Source organism: Daldinia childiae, assembly GCF_008694065.1.
Source record: "Daldinia childiae strain JS-1345 chromosome Unknown Scaffold7, whole genome shotgun sequence".
Taxonomy (NCBI): domain Eukaryota; kingdom Fungi; phylum Ascomycota; class Sordariomycetes; order Xylariales; family Hypoxylaceae; genus Daldinia; species Daldinia childiae.
In genome coordinates this window covers 472,214-490,633 of record NW_022984648.1, presented here as the reverse complement: position 1 = coordinate 490,633, position 18,420 = coordinate 472,214, and the positions used below count along the sequence as shown (strand labels likewise).

The window sequence follows — 18,420 nt, the reverse complement described above, 5'->3', positions numbered from 1 at the left end:
TGCCCGTTCAAGCTGTCGAGGTCGTCAGCGTGTGTCGGATCCTGCAACTCGATTCCTTCGGCACCCTAGGGGGGAACCCTAGCGTCTGTGGATCTTAGAGGACTGCAATTATATGATCGTAGACATGGATACCACGACTCGAGTTGCCCTCGAAGCTCTATATAACATGAGTCAAGATGCCATATTCTCAGCCTTTTCTCTCACCATCACCATCTGTTTGTGAAGTTGATTATCATTCATTATTGTCTATCTTTAACCAGTCATTCTTTTCTACTCCCGGTGAGAACAGCTATCTTGATCGATACATCTTAACTACTTTTCGTAACAGAACTTGTTGTCTTTACCTTTCTCTCGCTCGCTACGTTATATCGCATCGACTATCACAACCAGCAAAAATGGGTATCTCGAGAATCTCTCCCGTCGTCGCGGCCCTCGTGTCGGCTGCTACCGTCGCCGCTCACGGTCACGTTGATCACATCGTCGTCGACGGACTCTTCTACCAGGGTTACGACCCAACTAGCTTCCCTTATCAGCAGAAGCCTCCCACCGTCGTCGGCTGGACTACCTCTCAGACCGACAACGGTTTCGTCGAGCCTAACAGCTTCGGCACTGCTGACATCATCTGCCACAAGTCGGCCACTCCGGCAGGAGGTCATGCTCAAGTCAAGGCTGGCGACAGCATCAGCATCAGCTGGAACACCTGGCCCGAATCTCACAAGGGCCCCATGATCGACTACCTAGCGGCCTGCGATGGCTCTTGCGAGAGCGTCGCCAAGGAGTCCCTCGAATTCTTCAAGATCGACGAGGTCGGCCTTATCGACGACTCGGTGCAGAACGGTTTCTGGGGCTCTGACGAGCTGATCAAGAATAACAACACCTGGCTCGTCCAGATCCCTTCCAACATTAAGCCTGGCAACTACGTCCTCCGTCACGAAACCATCGCGCTCCACTCCGCAGGCCAAGCAAACGGCGCTCAGGCCTATCCTCAATGCTTCAACCTCGAGATCACCGGTGACGGCACCGAAGTACCTGCTGGTGTCTTGGGTACCAAGCTGTACTCTGCTCAGGACCCCGGCATCGTCGTCAACATCTACACCACCGGTCTCAGCTACACCATCCCCGGCCCTGCTCTAATTGCCGGCGCCTCCGCCTCCGTCCCTCAGACCTCATCTGCCATCACCGCTACCGGAACCGCGACCGTCGGAAACGGTGGCGCCGCCAGCCCTACCAGCCCCTCTGCTCCCACAACGACTGCTGCCCAGACCACCGCCGTGCAGACCACCGCCGCTCCTACCTCTAAGAAAACTTCCACCGTCGTCTCTACTCCTACAACCCTCGCCACGTCGACCCGCGTAGCAGCTCCCACCACTCCTACCACCGCCGCCGCTACTCCCACCGCCGCCCCGACCGGTGCCGTTGGCGTGCAGAGCCTGTACGGCCAGTGCGGCGGTAGCAACTTTGCCGGCCCTACTGCTTGCGCCGAGGGTGCTTGCAAGTCGTACAACCCGTACTATTTCCAGTGCGTTGCCACTGCTTAAGCTGTTAAGCTTATGGGTTGGGCGGCTGGGACGATGATGAGAGAATGTTTGTATAGTATGTATACATATAAGCAGTTTGGCTTGGGTTGGGCGGTTATATTCTTGTATTTATGATTACGATTTTTGAATTCGGATATATATTTTGAAGTGCATTGTTTTTGTCTGTAGTTATTGCTTCCTCTTACCAGTATTGCCCCAGTGATTGGTGTTCATTATTGTCTAGTGTCTGTAAATATGTCCATGCCATAGATGAGTTCTATAGTTGGTTCTCATAAATGCGTTCGTGTGTTCGCCCCTTTACATTCTATCGAATCGTTCAGACGGCAATGTCCCATTAGTTCTATTGAGGCCCGGAAAGCCTTTAGGAAGGTGACCAATCAGATTTCGATTATACCTGATTTGTTGCCTATTCTAGCATGCTGCAGGGTTGTGGTAGATATAATACGGCCTTGTCATACCTTTGTCGTACCCTTGCATCTGGACTATAACGTCTGTACTACACGAGCTCCCCTATCAATAAGATCTATCAAAGGAAACTATAGCTCTATGTATTTTGAAGGGGGCATTCTAAACACCTTAGGTACCATCCGCCTGCTATAGCTACCTCCTTAGATTATAACCACAATAGACGTTACTATTATCATCAGCATCCCCCATCGATATGTACCTCCTTACAACATCACATAGAAGCTATGGCAATACAAGTTGGTTGGAGGAAACACGGCATAAACTTACCAATTGATGTCTGTCTTAGATTGATCACTTGCCTACTATATCCTAATCTACAAACCATTACTTAGAGCCGCCTAGGCTAAGGGATATTATATACCTCATACTTAAATACAGGCTGCCCTGTGGCATCACGTTCGTTGTAGTGTAAATATTGCTGTATTGAAACTGCCCCTTTTATTGAAGCATCGATATTGATTCTCTATTTTACGTGGTAAATACCCTCGAAGTTAGCATATTAAAATTGGCAAGTCCTTGATTCTGCTAGCTCTGCTTTTCTCATGTCAGATTGGTTTGTTTCTAGTCATTGTGAGGTTGTCAGGAAATACCCAAAAACCCACATGACATTCTGAACGAGACAGTGCTAGAATTGGAAATACTGCACAAGTGAATAGAATGCCCGGGTGAATGCTTAGTGCATCCCTATGATTGTGACTAAGAAATAAACAACTTTAGGTTGACCACTAAGGAAAGAGAAAGTGCAGATATAAGGAACCCTGAGGGGGAAAGAAGAGCCTAGAGAAAAGTTTTCAACTCGATTACTCATGAAAGTAGATAAGCTTAAACCTCTTCTGGAAACATAAATGTTTTCATCGTCATGTCAACCACTAAGAAGACACCTGGTAGACAGTTTAAGTCCAGAATCCCCACGATGATTGAACAGAGCTCAAACATACAACTCATTATTCTCAAAGCCATACACCTGGTAATACATATTGATAAACCAGTCATACATCACGATAAACCAAACTATTTTAACATATCCAATCAAGACAACCATCCACGTCAGTATTCAAAGACGCTAACCAATAATGATGTATCCTATCTACCTTTTAGGAGAGCTAATTCTGAGCAAACAACATTTTTACAACGAGGACCTTTACGGTGCAGCTGTCATCCAAGCTTGCCACTGATTGTACAGATCTCGAAAGAGGATATAAACATCCCTCGAGTTCATCCCAACTTCTCAAGTTCTCTTCCTAACTTGCCAACATTCCAAAACATTCAGATCTTTCTTCGACTTTTGGTATCTCTTCTTACTTTACAGAAGGGTTATAATATACAAGATTTACTAGGACATCTACCTACTTCAACAACACAACCTCTTAATATCTTGTCATTTATAATCGTTCTCGACTTCATACCATAGTTTAGCGATCCAGATCCGTAAGTCAAATGATCTACAAGAAGACTACAAACCCAATTAACTAACCTATGGATCACAAGAATCAGTATACAGACTACGCCAAGTAGTATCCCTTCACAACAGTTCCAAGCCCCAACTTAACAAATCAGCTTGGAGCTTTGAAGGATGTCTTTCCCCGTAGACCAAATGTTGGAATTTGACTTCGATCGCCTTGCCCCCGAAACGACGGGAACTCAAAACATGCCTCCCGTCTCTACCGTCGCTTCGGACGTTGAGGAACTCCAGAAGCGTAACAAAGAGCTCGAGATGTTTAACACTCAGCTGCTTGGAATGGTCCGTGGTGTTAGAGACGAGCTTAAGGGCATGAAGGAGGGTCTCGAGACAGCTAAGGAAGAACTTCAGTCGGTACGCACGCACAACGCCCGGCTACAAGGCGAGCTGTCTAGTCTTACCAAGCGACGACGCGTAAACAATCGAACCAAACACAGCGATCTGGAACGTTCCCAAGCCGCCGAGATCACGGGACTCAAAAAAGAGTTGGCGCAGGCTAAGCTCCGGGAATTCTCGGTGCCAGGATCAGACACGAGCAACGGGTCTAGCGCAGAAGACGTGCCAGTCTTCTTTAGAGATTCCAGTGCGTCAAGCAACTCAAGACAGGGCAGCGTCGAAAGCTCCCGAAAGAGACGTAGCCCAGGAGTAGAAATCTGGGACAACTCCCTGGATTTGCTCCAGTTTAACACGGGCCCGAGTCACCAACAAAATGTTTTGTTTAGCCAAGCACTCCATGGAAATCAGAATCAGCAAAGTGTCTCGATGGCTTCGATGGCCCAATTTGGCGGACTCCCGGAAGAACAGTCGATGTCAGGCTATCCGCAACTCTACAACCAAGATCAGATGGCGGGACAACATAATCAGTTGTCTTGGGGAACCGGATATACTATGAACAGTCAGCCTCAGCAGGGAAATGGTATGTCTTCATGCCAGAACTACCCCGGACCGTATCAAGCCTCAAACTGGAGCTTCTAAGCCGCCGAAGCCTACAGCCTCCTAAGCCTATAAGACTCCTATTACCAAGACCTCGACCAGGTCAGATTATTGGTACTAATGGTATTATCCATTGGATAAGTTTTCTGGCGAAGCATAGCGCAGGGGACTTTATTATTTTCCTTTTTACCATGCCGAATCAGGGATCAGATTGGACACCCAAGATAGCATATTGTAAATGATAGCGGGGATAGGTACTTAATTAATAATTCCAACTACCATAATAGTAATCTAATAGTACATATGACCACTATCACGATAGCTTCGTCCCATAGGGAGTAAAGTAATGATACTTCCGTTAGTACTTGGAATGTTGAACAAGTCAGTGAGTAATTTAGACTAGATCCAAACAAATGTCACGTCGAAGAACGATTGTACAGTGCCGGGATTTACGCCTCTAGCAGTGACAGCCATGTTCCTAATTAGGAGAGCACCTTTAATACATGCCGAATTAATTCTAGAATATAAAGAGCGGCTCTGATACTCGATACTAAATATATTCAAGAGTACACCTATGCTAAAATACTGTCATAAAACTAACAGGTACGCATCGCTAATAGTTATCCTTCACATCCCCTGACATCTCACATAGATAAACACTATACCTAAGCCACGACATGTCCAAACACTACAGCACAAGCACACTAAACCCAAATTGCTTGCAAAACTTCACACAACAAGCCAGACAAGCATGTCCTCGAATAGCAACATGCGCCCCGACCGGCTTGGCCAAAGTAAAAATCCTCAACCGGTCTTCAGCCTCAGTCGGGATCACAGCTACAGCACCAGGTGGTCCCTCTGCATCCCTCACGCATTCCAATATCTCGCCCAGACCTTGCCGTGCCACTTGCTCAACGTCTGCCCTGCGCGCCCAGTCCCACAACCAGGGTAGCACGTCTTCGGGGGTGCATAGATACAGGTCTGGGGATACGGCGGCCGCGTTACCGCCACTACCTAGAGCGTTTGTGGTTGTGACGATGTTCGCTGATGCATGTTCGTCGTGAGGACATGACTCGATTCGCTCTGCAGAAGCTAGAGTTTTCAGCACGCCGGTTGGATCAATAGCAGCGAATGCCATTATATTGCCTTCGTATTCGAAGGATCTAACCAGACAGCATTCTAAGACTTGGTTGTCTAGAGGGTGAAGCTGTAGATTGAATCCGTAATGTGTCTGCTTAACCCCTGATGTGTTGGACGGTGTAAGTTTAGGTGGGATCACCGGCACGCTTCGAATTGTCAGAGCCGGCGTAACTTGCGAGTTCATAGCCACGATGCTACGATACAATCTGTAGCCGTGATAATTGAAAATCTTGCCTCGATACCAGTGCAGTCGTAGGTAACTCTCGTCATTCACAGGTAACTTCCAGTCGAGCGTCATCGCCGGCCATACGACCTGTCCGGCACCGCAAGACATAATCGCGTTCTGCCGCTCGATTTCCAGTCGTCCCTCCGGCTCTCCGGCTAGCTTCCTGCATACGCGATGCCACTCCGTTACGTCACAGCATGCCGTCTGAGCTCGAGAGATGCGACAGATGGCCGAGATCACCGTGCTTGGCGCAAACTCGGCGTTCTGCCAGATAAACGGATCCGGCCGGACCATCAGCCCCTCGGAGTTCCGGAATAATGATAGTGCTAGGATAGTCGCGACGATATGCGCTATCTGCTCGACGAAGATGGTCGTGGGACCGGGCTGGCCGAGGGGGAATTGCGAATGGAAGCCTGCTAGCCAATCTTTGCGCTCGTCTTCGTGCTTCGCCTGTTCTAAGAATGCGGCCGCCTCCTTATGTCCCCAGAGTGGTAATCCCATCTGCCTGCTTCGTAGGTCTTGCATGTGCTTTCCCTCGCAGCCGCTGACGAGTTGTAGGATGCTGTTGATATCGGCGCGTTCCGGGAACGGCTCAAAGCGACCCGAGCTGATCTTTAGCACTTCGTTAGCCAAGATTCCTTCTTTATCTTCTTCCTGCGATTTATCCCAGAGCTTAGACTTTGCGCCGGCGATATCCGTGGTCGTGTCACATGGCGATCCCCAACGACTACGAGGTACGCATCCCTCGGAGCACATCGTTAGGCCTCTTCGTGCTGTAGAGAGCGCGTAGGGGATGACTTCTACAGCTGCTTGGTTCGCCTGACCCTGGCCTAGTTTGAGGGCGTTTAGCATGAGGCGGAAGTATGTGTGCATCGGGACGAGACCATTGTAGTGCTCCGCGTGGCCTTGGTGGAAATTCCAATCTTCCCAGTGTGATTCCGAGTAGATGGCTCTGATTCTGATCGGTTCCGGAGCATCTTTTTGCATTGGAAGTATGAGCTTTATTCCAATATTAGTCTCGCCGAGTATGAGCTTTTCGTATTGTGGCGATTGGCCTTCCCCTATATAGACCATGGGCTCTTTGCGCAACCACCAGCGTATAAAAGCTACGATCCAAGGTACGCAACGTCCTGCTTGAATTGTTATTGCCTTCGGCTTGCCATCATTATGACCTCCAGCTTGATGGAATATCAATAATTCGGCTAGCTTGGCCACGGTATTCGCGTCAGGGGTCTTGGCTAGGCGGCCTGAAAATGCGGCACCGTGGTATCGTTTACGAAGCTTGTGAGATAATATTATCTCGTAGTCTACAATATGGCTGGCAAAATGGGAAAGGTTACATCTTGCTTCGATGGTGTTAACTAGCGGATATAGTTGCTCAGCTGAAGGACATCGTATCTCTCCAGACTTGAGATGACGTCCCATCAGATTTACTAGCACCTGCGCGCATTCAGACAGATCAAACGCAGTCACTAGAGTACAAATAAGAGCGAGGAACTTTTGGCCGCCTGGTTTACTTCCAAGGTAGTGTGCTATGCCCTGGCTTGGGAAGCCGATGGTAACACAGAGGGAAGGAATATTGATAGGTGTGAAAGTTGCCAAGACTTTCTCCTTAACCTCCTCGCACGTCTCGTCGCAGATCCCTAGCAAGTCGCCGAGTTTATCGCAGGCCGAGGTTATACCTGAATAGTCCTCACTAAGGAGGAACATGAAGTTTGTATTCTCCCAGGTATTGTTTATGTCTGCCATAGCTTTGTTTATCGGCGTCGTATGGTAGATTATGGCTTGATATTCAGACTTGATCAAAATCTTAATCCCGTACTATAGATACAGAATGAAGAACAGTATTGTGGATGAAATTGGTGTGTTTCTTTTAGGATGAACCGACGACCGCGTCTGAATTTATATAGTAGACATCCTATTGCATCCTGACTATCTTGTTCTACATCACTGACCTGTTTTACAGCGTATATTGTCTGCTTACCAGTCAAGGTTCGGATTGTTTACAAGTCAACATTTAATAGTATCACATTCACCTCTCCATATGACATGATGGTAGTTCGAAATGGCTACAGAACTCACCTTTACAACATGACTATAGCCGTATAATTAGTGAGGAAGTTATTGAGATGGGGTAGAGTCAGCAAGAGTTGTTGACTTGAGCTATAACTGTCACCTCCAGTGGGTACGAACTCAACAAAAAAGCATGAAAAGAGGCATGACGAGGGACTACTATCATATACAATACGAAGCACCTTGGCAGGAATGTGTAAAGTCAGGGTTATTCATGCATGGGAGTCACATAATCAAGTCATCGTTACACAAATACTCAACTCGTTATTCACATCTATTAAGAGTAACACGACTAGGCCACGTAACTAATACTACCTTACAAGGTATGACTAGAACAGGTCACAAAACGAAACGAACACATGCAGAAGCGAAATTTTAAAACAAATAGCTGTGCCTAGCTAAGCAAGGTATCGGTCCTCCTTCCCGACTCCTTTCCCTTGAAACTGAGTGCCTGTGGTATACCGGACCAAGACCTAAAACGCAACGCCTATCTAATGCAATAGTGTGTGTAGTCGGGTTTTTCAAACCCCTAATATCCTCTAATGGTACATGAGGAGAGAGGAATCTTCGTTTGCGACCCAAACCGCAACAACGCCTCTATATCTGATAACGCACAGGCTCCCCTCGTATGCTGATGACGAATATAGCACAAAGAAATGCTTTCCGATACGCCGTAGGGAAATTTTGTGGTTCACGTGCCAGGGTCGAAAGCATGATATCAAAAGGATACATCAATCGTCCGGTTAGGTTCAGTCCGAGTCTTCCATGTCCAACGCGTTTCGCTCCGCTTCGAAACTCTCAGCCGTGACGCTCAATCGCTCCCTTTCGCGTTGCCTCTCCTTCTTAGCGTCCTCGTCGTCGTCCGCGTTAGTAAGATCTAAGAACATCTTGTCTACGTCTTTATCATCTTCCGGTTGACCCTGGCCGATATTTTGTCTGCTGGAAAATGGGTGATCGTGGTTGTTACTCCACACTTCGGACCCGAACATCTGTTCGGCCCGCTTACGCCCGGTCTCGGTGCGGCGTAGATATTCCATAGCCTTATCCATGTCTTCCTTTGTCTGTAGGTTGAAGTCCTCATCTTGCCCGTGCTGTCCTAGCGTTAGAGACGAATCCGGTGCGATCAGCTGAGGACTGGTATTGCTGCTGGCGGATAGGAAGAAGTCTGGATGTAAGCTTGCGGTACCGTTCACGTCCATGCCGTCAGGCCGAAGCGACGACCCCGGCCGGCTAGACGACACCGAATTGGATCGCTGCTGCGGATGCGCGTGGGCCGGAGTGGTCGGCTGCGAATTTCGAGAAAAGTAGGCTCCGGAAGCAAAAGAGTGAGAGGATGGACTAGTCGCGTTTGGAGGGGCGAGGTTGTTATTGCCCGACGATGCTGCGGCCTTAGCGGCAGCCTCGGCGTTCATAGCCTTTCGCTTTAAGCTGTTCGCCTTGCTTTTCATATTCTCTGGGAGGTCGTCGGGATCGTCAACGCCATACTGCGCTAGCATCTTCTGCAGCTTTGTAGGTCGCGGTTTACGCGTGCTCTTGGAAACGTCCAGCACGGGAGGCGGCTCGGGTGCTACCGGGTTCCATTTATGAAGTTCCTGTCGGAAGAAGTTGGTTTCGAAGGATAAGAGAATCTCGGCGCCTTCGATCTTTCGCAGGTAAAATCTTTGGTCGCCGACTTCGGCTGCGGTCGTGAGGAGCGGATTGCAGAAGCCTGCTATGTGGTCTCGGAATTTCTGCGCGTTGTCGATTATCTTTTTCAGCACCTCTTCTTCTTCGGGCTGGAAAGGTAGGTTGGGTATCTCTTCCTGCCAGGCGAGAAGATCCTCGAGCTTAGGTCGCGCGGCATCCCGAGGAATCTTCACTCGCCAGTCGCAGATGGGACAGGTGTACTTGTCATCCTCCTTAACCTTCCCTCGGGCGATCTTCAGACACTTTCCGTGGTACCATTCGTGACATAATTCGCATTCGATCATCATGCCGGCCTCGATGCGGCGGCAGATGCAAAATACTTCTATCAGAGCTGGGTCGTTGACGTCCCATACGGTCCGCTGGATCTTGCCCTCGCCTCTCTCCTCGCTGGCTGCTCTGGAAGCAGGTTCGGCTGGTAACCGAGGGGTATCGTTTCGAATGTCGAAGCATGCCAGATTGCGTTCTAGCACGTAGTCCATATGCGACTTTAGAATATGCAGCGGCGCGTTGGTCTTGCCGAAAAGCTTCTTCCCCTTTCGCATCCAATCCTCGTGACGTCTCTGCTCCTTTTCGAGATCGAGGGTCCCGGTCGGCTTCGAGTTGAGGTCTTCGAGCTTCTTCATGATTTCGACCACCTCTGCGTACTTGGGTCTCTTCTTGTAGTCGGGTTCCTTTGACCGCTCCGTGAGATCGATAATCTGGCGATGAGCTTCCCGCTGCTTATGCAGGATTTGATCGACGGCCGCTAAAGTCTCCGCCGTCACGGGGAGAGTATTGACTTGGACCTGGTTCGAGAGGGCTTCTAGCTGCGGATAATGGACTACCTCCGCGTTGATGAGCTCTTTTGCTTTGGTCTCCCATTGCGTACCCGCCTGGTACTTTTCGCCAAAGTATCTCATATTATCATTATACGGGGGGATTTCCAATCGGGTACCCTCTTCGAGCAGCTCCCTAACGTCTTTAAGCGTCAAGAACATTCCCCTGTTGGACTTGGCCTTGGCGTTCCACTTCGTCTGCTCCAATATCTCGGACAGCTTATCGAGCTCCGGCATGTCAACATTAAAGGCGCGTCCCTCCTCTATTAGCTCCTCGATAGATTCTTGTCCGCAACCGCGTTCCAAGAATTGGTCGGCGTTATTCTGGAAGTTTCTGATGGCGTTGGCGCGTTCTTGCAACTGCTGGATCTCGGGGCAGTCGAAACCAATGTGTTCCGCGTCGTCGATCAAGCGGTAGATGTTTTCGACTCGACGGAGCTCGCGTTCTCTCTGCTCCTGGGAAGAACTACCGATGGACTTTCGTAATCCGCTCTGCCAGACCTTGTCATTTTTACGGCGATTCTGCTGTTTTCGCACCGTATAATTAGTCGCCTCTTCGACCCATTCGTTACAGCGGTCAACGAATTCCCGGAGTGCTGGCAAGGAGGGGAGGTCGTACGGTATTCGTTCACCCTCACTGAGAAGGGCTCGCAGCGTTTTTAGCGCCGGCTTCCCTCCTTCGTCGAGAAGCTTCTCGTACTTCTCCTCCCACGCTTCCGGCATGTTGGCCTTGTCTGCCACCTTTTGGTACGTCTCGTCGAGTTCCTCGTTGGTCTTGCGAAAGTATAGCTTGTGATGGTCACCTGCGTAGCGCTCGGGTTCGGGGGTATCGCAACAGGCGTGCTGCCCGGCGTGCTGGATGCATAGGACTTTACCGGATTGGAGGCACTTGAATCTTGACAGGTAAGCATAACACTTGCAGTAAGCACATTGGTACTCCTCCTCGGGAACGTCTTCGGTAGACACCTCGAAAGCTAGAGAGCAATGCCCGTCGGATTCTTCTGTTAGCGCGCATGAACCGTGACCATCTTCTTGGTGCTTCGCGATGAATTCCTTTCGCTGGTCGAGCTCTCGCTTGTGAATCCTCTCGAGGGCTGGAGCGAGCCACCTCGCAGTCTGGATTGTCAATCCTAAACTCGTGCCCTCTGCTGCCGTCCATAATAGCTCGTCGTGAGAGAAGCACGGCTGTCTCCGGAACTGCTGTAATCGCTCTACGCCGGCAAGACCGTACGGCTCCCAATCGAAAGGTGCAAAGTTGACAGCCTCGTTAAAGTTAAAACCGTGATTGAAACCGGCGTGGTAAGCTTGAGGGAACGTGAGGACGAGCTGGCCGGCTCGCTGGTCGAGAGCATAAACGCGGACGCCCGCCTTCTGAAGCTGCTCGGGTGTAAGAAGCGTGACGAGCTGGAACAAGAGGTCCGGCTGCGTTTCGAAAAGTTCCGGTACCGCCTCCTTCATAGCATTCTCAAACTTCTCGGTATCCTCGGCCGGAATGCCGTACCAGGTCTTGGTCGCTCCGAAGTGCTGATAGTTAATCGAGTAGGCAAAGTGGTCCTCGTTGTGCCAACAGAACGTCGAGAATATCATGCCGACGTAGACCCACGGAACAGTCATTCCCGAAATGTCAGATTTGATGTGGCGGAAGAGACTCTCCGAGTGCAAGGGCATGACGGTCAAATTCCAAGGGTCGGTAGAGTAGGGATCGCACGGGTTACGCTCGGCCGTAGGGAAACCAGAGCCGTGGGTCGTACAATGAATGTCGGCGCCGTATTCCACCTCAACCGTTTCCTCGGTGCTAGTAACGAGCCTCCAGAATTCTTTTTCCACGTCATCTTCCGTTACTGGTCTTGAGCATTTGAGTACCGAGTCGTAGGGCATACGGCTCTCGAAGTATGCTTGTTTAAAATCTGCAGCCTTCTCTTGGAATTGCTTGAGCGAGTATAATCCACCTTCCTCGAACCCGAATTGGCCGTCGCCGACGAGACATCGATGACAATTCCACTCGGTATCAGGTTTATGCTTGATAGGGGGGTCTAAACAAGCACCGTGATATCCGTGGTCGCAGGATTCGCACACGGCTATGTGGCCCGCCTCGTCACCTTTACCACATACCTCGCATTTCTATAGACTGTCAACAAAAATACTACGCACAACAGGAACAAAAATGCTTACATCGCTAGGACTTGTCGATTCGTCCCGGGGGACTGGTATTCTAGGAGCCGAAGGTCGGAATACTGACATATGCGAACCAGCCACGGTAGGGACGTTTTCTAGAGGCCGACCTGCATTAGTTTCACAAGAGATCGAACCAATCATCGACTTCAAAGGACCAGAACAGCCATTGTAAGGTCTCCGCCCCTGTTGTGCATTGCTGCACGGCAAGGCGCATAATTGAGACCCTGCACAATTGCGGCCCCACTAATGGAGAACACACCACAAAGGAAATGATACGACATTAACGCCGAAGGTAAACGCAACAAGCAGGGAGCGATATCATGATGATAATATGGAGGTTGAGTTTAAACTCATGAAGCGATAGAAAAGGGAAAGCATATATAAGGATTTGGATAGTAGATGAGTAGATGAATTGAGAATAGTAAAGGGATCACTACTAGAAAATACGTACCTTTCTTGAGCCTTTTACTCCTTCTACTACCATTCCCTGAATCGTCTCTATCCGTACCGTTGTCCTTTTTTGCCGAATCTAAACTGTCGGAGCTAAGTTGACGCTTTAGGGCCGTGGCGGGGCCGAGTCCGGACGGTCGGAAATCTGGGGTATTTTTAGCAGATAGATGTGGGCTTCCATGATGCTTCGGGGGCGGAGTGAAGCCTTTGGGATCCGTTGGGGTAGGTCGATTCACACTTGTAAATCCGCTATTCACCGCCGTAAAACCACCAGAGTTGATAGCGGTAAACCCGCCGGACGAAGGTTGCGAAGTAACGGCCGGCGCATCCGCCATAATAGTATCGCGGTCGATTTCTTGCTTCGGGACATTTAGACTCTGCTGGAGAATATCGCTCGCGTGCCGAGCAGGCGATTCTGCCCGCAGGCTAGACGGCGTATTCATAGCCGACCTCTTTATCGGACTAGGCGCTGGGCTGGGAGTTAAGGGCCCGCCATATTCGTACTCCAGCTGTTGATAGACTCCCGGTTTTGCTTGGCGTAGGTAATTCTCGTACGGGGTAAGCCATCGATCGTACGAGTTCTTGAGAGACGTCGATAGTGACGACATTATCTTCCCGCTGTAACCCAGATCTCTACCAATTTCCGCCCATTTCTTTGTCTTGCAGACCTTTTCAAACCCCCCGCGAGATTCGACGGCTTTCTTAAGCTTATATAGGTCGAGTGGTTTCTTATCCACGTATGGTAATCGGTTCAGGTTGGTTCCTTGCTGCTTATGGTATTTTGCAAGGGCGTCCAGATAGGTTAGATTCGCTCGCGTACCTAGCATCTACGTGTTAATGACAAAGGCCACGAGGACAGTTGGAGTATCTCGCCACGGATGACTCACGGCCGTCGACTGAATTCAACTCCTGCTTTCGCGTCCTAAAATGGAATTTCTGTAGACTATCAGTAACGAATCGAGACGCTATCGAGATACGTAGATTCTATAAGATGGAAAACCACCGTAATATGCTCCCATCGTACCGATTGAGATATTTATAGACTCACCTCGGTATCAATCGCGAAATCGGGGTTCCACGAGTCGGGAGGGATGACCTTGCAGATACCGTACTTGCGGGCTTCGGGAGTAATCTTGCGGACGTACTCGAACGGATCTTTCCATTCTTCTTCGGTTGGTCGGTAGGTTGGTGCTTCCTCGAGCCCGTACAACCTATTTTGCTTAGATGACTCCCGGCCGGCTGTAGGTTGACCTCTTCTCTCGACCGATGTGAGGTCTAGCGGGGCACTACGCATCGAGCTGAGAGGGACTGGGGGGTTGGTTGGGTGATAGCCATTCGAGTTGACCTGCGTCTTGGATTTCGCGCCATTGGACGTCGAGGTATGACCTGCGGAATTGGCGGCGCCGACTGCAGGCGAAGCTCTCGAGCTTGCATTTGCACTATTGACACCTCCAACGCCGCCGTTATGGCTGACGGAGGGGGTAGAAACCATGATTCACGACGTGCAAATAACGCTGGAAGGTTGATTCGGACGATGTTTCCAACAGTCCCAGAGTAAGTAATAGTAGGCTACGTATGCCGACCACCGCCAAGTGGTGCGAAGTGTGAGGCTGTCACAAGAAGGGTAAGCTGTAGGTGCATCGCATGAATGTCTTATTAGAGTCGTGATGGAGCCACCGCTGAATATAGCAGGAGGTGGTTAGCGTCGAAGAGGCGAAATGCTGCTCGACAAGATATCGTCGTTCGGATCGTGTGGGGTGTCGGTACCGTGTAGACGTAGTAGAAAACCGCGATACGTGCTCAAGAAGTGAGGTGAGTATGAGACCCTAATCAGAATATACAACCAGGGTATTTTAATTTGATCAAGTACAAATCAGGTAAAAGAGTGCTGCCGATCCGGTGTCCTTCTCTGTATCGCACCTCAACCGCCACGGCGCAACCTCGAATATTCCCAATTGCTAAATTAGTAGAATCATTAGTGGCCAAATATGAAAAGCCGAACAGATATGACACTCAATGAGTTGGTGAATGAGAAGGTTCGTTTTCTAATAAGTGAGAATTAGAGGGGGGGGATGGTTAAGTTGAGGAAGGTTGCATATTAGATTGAGAAGAGGGAAGTTTAGTTTTGAGATGTCAAGTATGGAGATATGGGATATGGGTGGAAGGTATGAACAATAGTCGTGTAAGTAGAACGGAAAACGTACTAGCAGATTGGATGGAGCGGAATGGGTAAGTTAGGTCTGTTTGGTACGGTGGAACCGTGGGTGGTCAGGTTACTCAAAAGCCTCTTTACTTCCGTTTAAAACAGAGAAGAGAGAAACGGGACAGGGGGGGTTACGCAGGCGCGGCTTGGACAGTATGTAGATTTGGATTGGAAGAGTAGAAAGAAGAGGCAGAAGTGGATATGATGTGGGTGGATGCGACTCGTAGCTGTCGTCGGGATTTTGTACCCAGGACCCATTTAAAGAACAAAGTGGATCCAAGCCACTATATGTACCTACAGATACGTACTTTTTGTGCAGGGTTTAGATAGACTTCATTTTGTATAGTTACCTGTATACATCGAACTTCCCATCTAATACGGTTCCGCATCAGGTATACCGCTGCAAATCTAACGCCGCGGCGCGCTGAACGTGCGTACTTGTACCAGCGTATAGCTATATTATAGTATTATATGTGAGGTATATATACCTAACAGCAGACTTTATGAATGTTCCATTCCATCTAACATCGCCTTTAAGTTTTAATTCTCATTTCAATTTCCATTTTCCTCCCTCTTCGCATAAATTTGCCCAGTGCGAAGTGAATAAAACCATGTGACGACGTCTTGAGATCTACGGCCACCGCCTCCTCGTAAACCGAGCTAGACCGATCATATAACCTGTTACGCATTTTCACTCGCTTTGACAACGAAGGGACGGTGTTATGAACTTTATATAGGTTAGGTTAGGTATATACATGTAGGCTTGAATATTAGCGCTTGTTCCGGAGGTGCAAGTTCTGTCATATTTGCCCAATATAGCTTATGCGCAAGAAATGAATGCAGGCTGACACTCTTAAAGTCAAAGAGATGGGGTGGATGGTACGATGCGCAAACTTTATACGGCCAAGTTACTAGAGCTATGAACATGCGGTCACGCTATGAATTATACAGGTACATATCTAAACCTATGTTTGATATTAACTCTCTACCTACGTATTATAATATTAGTGCGACAACCCATTTACATATATATAGGTGTTATAGATCCTAGGCTTAGATAATCTCAGATTGTCGGTGTATATCATCTCAGGATCGTGAGATCTATAATCGAGTGTAGAAATCGGAGACAACCCGGAATCAAATTGTCGGGATTGCTTAGACCGAATGATCCGCGGTACATTACCTGCTCAACGTCAAAGCAAGAAGAAAAACAGAGCAATGAAATTCTATAGGAAATATCGCAGCCGACGGTTAAAAAGTAAGAATCGAACCCAGTGTGGAAGGTAGGTACCTAAATAATATCAAATGCATGTCATCTGGTTCCCCATGAATTGGAACGAGGCTGCACGGATTACGCCGAAAGAATACGTAACTCTACTTGATAGGTAGTACCAATGTTGATCCTACGCGTATATTCGGTGGCTTTGTTTTGTGGCTGTTTGCTCTTTTAATTTCTTTACCCGTTTATTATACTCCTCATATGTATTATTCGTCTTGTTAAACCTGTTTTGCATCAATGACCTGATAAATGCTCGTTGTGCGGGGATTCTAAGCACTAGTCATAGCCGAGATATTCTGCGGTCCGAGAGGTCGAAATCAACTCTTTGGATTCGCTGTTGGAGAATTGGTCGGCGAGGTTGGTCAACCTGCCGGGTCAACCTGCGCCAGTTTAAAAGAAGGAAAGAAAAAAAAATTGAATTGATATTCGCAGACAAACTTACAAGGATCAGGGCCAATGAGTCGTCTAACGAACCAATAGTAGAGGAGTGACGTTTGAAAATATGGATCTAGATCCCTGCCCTGCATGACGGGAACACCACGCGAGCACTCACAGATGGGAAAGGTCCAGCGTAGCCGAGTAGCGAACAGTTTTGGGTCATAAAAAGGGTAAAAAGGGGGTCTGCTTTTTGCGGGGGATAGCACGCCTCTATCATCGTACCTATTCGAGGTATTTTGTCGCGTCGTACACACTCGGGTTTATTATCAAGGGTACGAATATAATATTAGCAGAGGAAACGATAAATTTTATCGTCAGTTACAAAGTTACAAATATTGAAATTTGCTTATATTCAAATAAAATGATATCACCTAACGCTTTGCTATAGAATTCGGGGGTCTACAAAAGTCTATAACAGGAATGCAATTTTATATATTAGACTCAGCTTGTGTCTTTCGTTTTCTAGGTTTCTTAAGCAGCTTCTCAACCTCCTTAGGCCCTCTTATCCTCAAGCTCATCTCCTTCATGAGATCACCCCATACTACTTCCCCTTTGCATCTTGGACATCGTCCAGATATTGGTATGATGTCTTCGTCGGCTTCTTTTCCAAGTAGGTGTCTACTCCAGCATGATATGTGCCCGGTACCCTCGCAATCTATATTTGAGCATGTTGCATAGAGGCCCTTGCCTGGATCAAGTTGCTCTTGACAGACTATGCAGTCACCTTCCCTCTCAAAGTCATATATAGACTGTGTCTTCATTACATAAGTTTTCATCGGAGCGTAGTCGAGCGGCAGAGCATGGATGCCCCAAAGCTGTTCTACCTCATTCTCAGTGTCAGAACTCTCACTATCTCCCTGATTCGTTCTCGCCGGGTTGAAATCGGTTAACACCTGAATTGTATCCCGAAGAGGCTCATCTACCGTAGTACACCATTTATTCCATGCCTCGTGAACCTCAGGTACGAAGAAGTGTAAATTTAGAGGCCATCTTGAGAAACTAGGAACACGTAGGAGAAGATGCAGGTTCGATAGTATAGATGTTAGGGTATGCCGTGGACGCTTAGGATGGCCATTCCGCTTCCTGCCCGCTGCAGCAGATATCCGAGATGTAGATGGAATATGTAGTGATACGTGAGGATTTGTAAGAGCCCATCTGGGGAACAGTCAGCTTGCACATGAGAAACACAACGACTCTCCAACTTAGATTGCATACTCAAATTTCAAGGCAGCTACCATTCCAGGGAATCCTGATACGAGACCGACCATCTCCCACGGCCTCAGCTTGCTCTTCGCTGTGCGTGCGGCGCCACCTTTGACATCACCGTTGTGTTGCTTAAGCCGCCGTGGTGGATTAGGAGTCGAGCCAATATATAACGAGGCATTGCGGACGGTCGAACGTAATATATAGACGGTATATAATGGAGGGATTGGTTTCGATAAGGTAGACATTTCTTTGCCGTTTGGCGCGTCTTAATAATGAGTGTTTGAATTTCTAGTGAGATGAGATAGACACCTGTAGCAAGGTACCGATTTCA

The 18,420-nt window shown here is 48.5% G+C and overlaps 5 protein-coding genes across 5 annotated transcripts; 2 read left to right on the top strand and 3 right to left on the bottom strand.

Annotated features, from left to right (window-relative positions):
• Positions 1-395: 395 nt before the first annotated feature.
• GL218_06423 (Polysaccharide monooxygenase Cel61a) lies at positions 396-1,538 on the top strand (the record flags this gene model as incomplete). The annotated part of the gene is made up of 1 exon (XM_033583134.1): positions 396-1,538. The coding sequence occupies one exon, from the start codon at positions 396-398 to the stop codon at positions 1,536-1,538; it is 1,143 nt and encodes a 380-aa protein (XP_033433340.1).
• A 2,062-nt stretch (positions 1,539-3,600) lies between these two features.
• Positions 3,601-4,440, top strand: GL218_06422 (uncharacterized protein; the record flags this gene model as incomplete). Its single annotated transcript, XM_033583133.1, has 1 exon — positions 3,601-4,440. One exon carries the CDS (start codon positions 3,601-3,603, stop codon positions 4,438-4,440), a length of 840 nt encoding a protein of 279 aa, XP_033433339.1.
• A 646-nt stretch (positions 4,441-5,086) lies between these two features.
• On the bottom strand, positions 5,087-6,751 carry GL218_06421 (uncharacterized protein; the record flags this gene model as incomplete). Its single annotated transcript, XM_033583132.1, has 1 exon — positions 5,087-6,751. One exon carries the CDS (start codon positions 6,749-6,751, stop codon positions 5,087-5,089), a length of 1,665 nt encoding a protein of 554 aa, XP_033433338.1.
• Positions 6,752-8,586: 1,835 nt separating this feature from the next.
• Positions 8,587-14,455, bottom strand: GL218_06420 (Lid2 complex component lid2; the record flags this gene model as incomplete). Its single annotated transcript, XM_033583131.1, has 5 exons — positions 8,587-12,459; positions 12,511-12,608; positions 12,965-13,783; positions 13,851-13,899; positions 14,012-14,455. 5 exons carry the CDS (start codon positions 14,453-14,455, stop codon positions 8,587-8,589), a joined length of 5,283 nt encoding a protein of 1,760 aa, XP_033433337.1.
• Positions 14,456-17,311: 2,856 nt separating this feature from the next.
• GL218_06419 (Structure-specific endonuclease subunit SLX1) lies at positions 17,312-18,334 on the bottom strand (the record flags this gene model as incomplete). Its single annotated transcript, XM_033583130.1, has 2 exons — positions 17,312-18,038; positions 18,099-18,334. The coding sequence occupies 2 exons, from the start codon at positions 18,332-18,334 to the stop codon at positions 17,312-17,314; spliced, it is 963 nt and encodes a 320-aa protein (XP_033433525.1).
• Positions 18,335-18,420: the final 86 nt, after the last annotated feature.